The sequence below is a fragment of the Arachis ipaensis genome, chromosome B01, assembly GCF_000816755.2.
Source record: "Arachis ipaensis cultivar K30076 chromosome B01, Araip1.1, whole genome shotgun sequence".
NCBI classification, from domain to species: domain Eukaryota; kingdom Viridiplantae; phylum Streptophyta; class Magnoliopsida; order Fabales; family Fabaceae; genus Arachis; species Arachis ipaensis.
Genome location: NC_029785.2, coordinates 96,492,262 through 96,494,584, shown reverse-complemented (window position 1 = coordinate 96,494,584; position 2,323 = coordinate 96,492,262). Strand labels below are relative to the sequence as shown.

Genomic DNA, 2,323 nt, shown 5'->3' with positions numbered 1-2,323 from the left:
TGTGAGATTTTTGATGTGTGGGGAATTGACTTCATGGGCCCTTCCCAAATTCTAATGATTTTCTCTACATTCTACTTGCCGTTGATTATGTGTCCAAATGGGTGGAAGCGATACCCACCCGGACGGATGATGCTAATGTGGTCCTTTCTTTTGTGAGAAATAATATCATCTGTAGATTTGGGTCGCCACGAGCAATCGTGAGCGACCAAGGTTCACGTTTTTGCAATAAGAGAATGGAAGGGCTAATGAGAAAATATAGCATCATGCATAAAGTAGCTACGGCCTACCACCCACAAACTAATGGCCAAGATGAGGTTTCCAATCGGGAGATTAAACGCATCTTGGAAAGGATTGTGAAACCAAATAGGAAAGAATGGAGTGCTAAGCTCACTGATGCATTATGGGCTTACCGAACGGCATACAAAACACCAATTGGCATGAGCCCCTTTTGGTTGGTGTATGGCAAAGCTTGCCACCTACCGGTGGAGATAGAGCACAAGGAATATTGGGCCATCAAGGAGTGCAATCCAAGTTTGGATGGAGCCGGAGTTTAGCGGAAGCTACAACTAGCGGAGTTGGAATGTTTGAGGCTTGAAGCTTATGAGAATTCTAGACTTTACAAGGAGAAAATGAAAGCCGTGCATGATAGGAACATAATAGGCAAAGAATTTAAAGCCGGTGATCTAGTCCTCCTTTACAATTCTAGATTGAGATTGTTGCCCGGAAAACTAAGGTCAAAATGGGAAGGCCCATATCAAGTAGTGAAAGCGGAACCCTATGGGGTTTACCACTTGTGCCATCCCTCGAATCCGGATATCTTCAAGGTCAATGGACACCATCTCAAGTTGTATCATGGTGAGCAAATGAAGAGCAACAAAGAGATTGAGGTATTCCTTTTGGAAGATGCACCTCTTGGCAAAGAGCAATGAGCTAGTGAAAGTCCAACTTAAGGACATTAAACAAAAGTGCTATGTAGGAGACACCCCACCATGGTGAGATCTATCTTTTTTACCCTTTGTATATAATTCTTGCACTCTTCATTGTTGTGTGATTAATTAGTTATAGCTTTACTTGATTAGATATTGATTGTGACTACCTTAGATAACTTGTTCATGAAGACTTGCATTGATTTTTCAATGAATAAATTGATTATGTGGTAGAGGAACACCCCATCTTTAGGTTTTTCATTGAGTTTTGGGTGTTTTTTACCTCTTTGGCTTGTTTGGCCATTAAATTCATGATAATTGGCATTCTTTATGTTCCTGAAAAAAAAGGGGGGGGGGGGCGTGCGCGTACTATGCGTGTACGCGCCCATAGGCCACTTTTTTTCACCTTTAGCTTGTTTAACCACTGAATTCAGGGCAATTAGGCATTCTTCATGTCATTAAAAAAAAGGGGCGGGGGGCGTGCGCGCACTATGTGCGTATGCACCCATACGCATTCGCAGCTCCTGGATCATTTTCCAAAGAGTTGTGCAAATTCTGGGCCAATTCTGAGCCCCAGGCACAACCACATTCGTGCGTGCGCACACCTCAAGCAACATGCACATCGATGCGCCAGTGCACCATGCGCGTCCGCGTCGATCAAAAAATTCATCCTCCAGTACTTTTTCCTGAGAGTTGAGGCAAAGTTGTGCCCTCAGCACAAGTTGGGCACACCTGGCGGTCACGCGCACATCTGTATTTCGCCACTTCGCGCATCCGCGCACTGTGCGCGTCCACGCCCCTGCTGATTTTTGCTCATGCACGCACACGCGTGCATAGCGCGCATGCGTCGGTTCCGCGAACTAATTGCATTAGAGCGCGCCTCTTTCCTTCAATTTCTTTTCCTCCTTCTTACCGCCACCCTTCTTCTTCCCTTCTACTCCTTCTACCATCTCTACCACCTCTTAACCACCACCACCTCTGTCGGTCCCATACCTCTCTTTCTCTTCTCCTCTCTCTTACTCTTCATTACCTTTTCTCCCACTTCCATACCCCATTTCTCTTCTTCCTCTCAAGGTACTTCTCATTTCTATTCTTGTTTAGATTTCTCCTCCTTCTTCTTCTCATTAGTTACATTCCCTTACTCTTCCTATTGGTTAGTTTCATTCTTGTTTTCTTTGTCTGTTGGATTTTTTTTCTCTTTCTTTTCATTTTCTTATGGGTTTTACAAGTGGACATTACCTTGCATTGATGAGTTGGTTTGACTTACTTTATTTCTCTTGCAATATGTGGTATGTTATGATGATTGATGATGCTTTATGGGATGTTACATTGTCACCCTTCTCTCAATTTTTGTCATAAAAAGGGATGCACACCAAGTGTTTGATGGAAGGCCCACA

General features: G+C 43.8%; 1 protein-coding gene across 1 annotated transcript; it reads left to right on the top strand.

Moving 5' to 3' along the window:
* On the top strand, positions 234-554 carry LOC107609438. Its single transcript, XM_016311423.1, has one exon. The coding sequence runs from the start codon at positions 234-236 to the stop codon at positions 552-554; it is 321 nt and encodes a 106-aa protein (XP_016166909.1).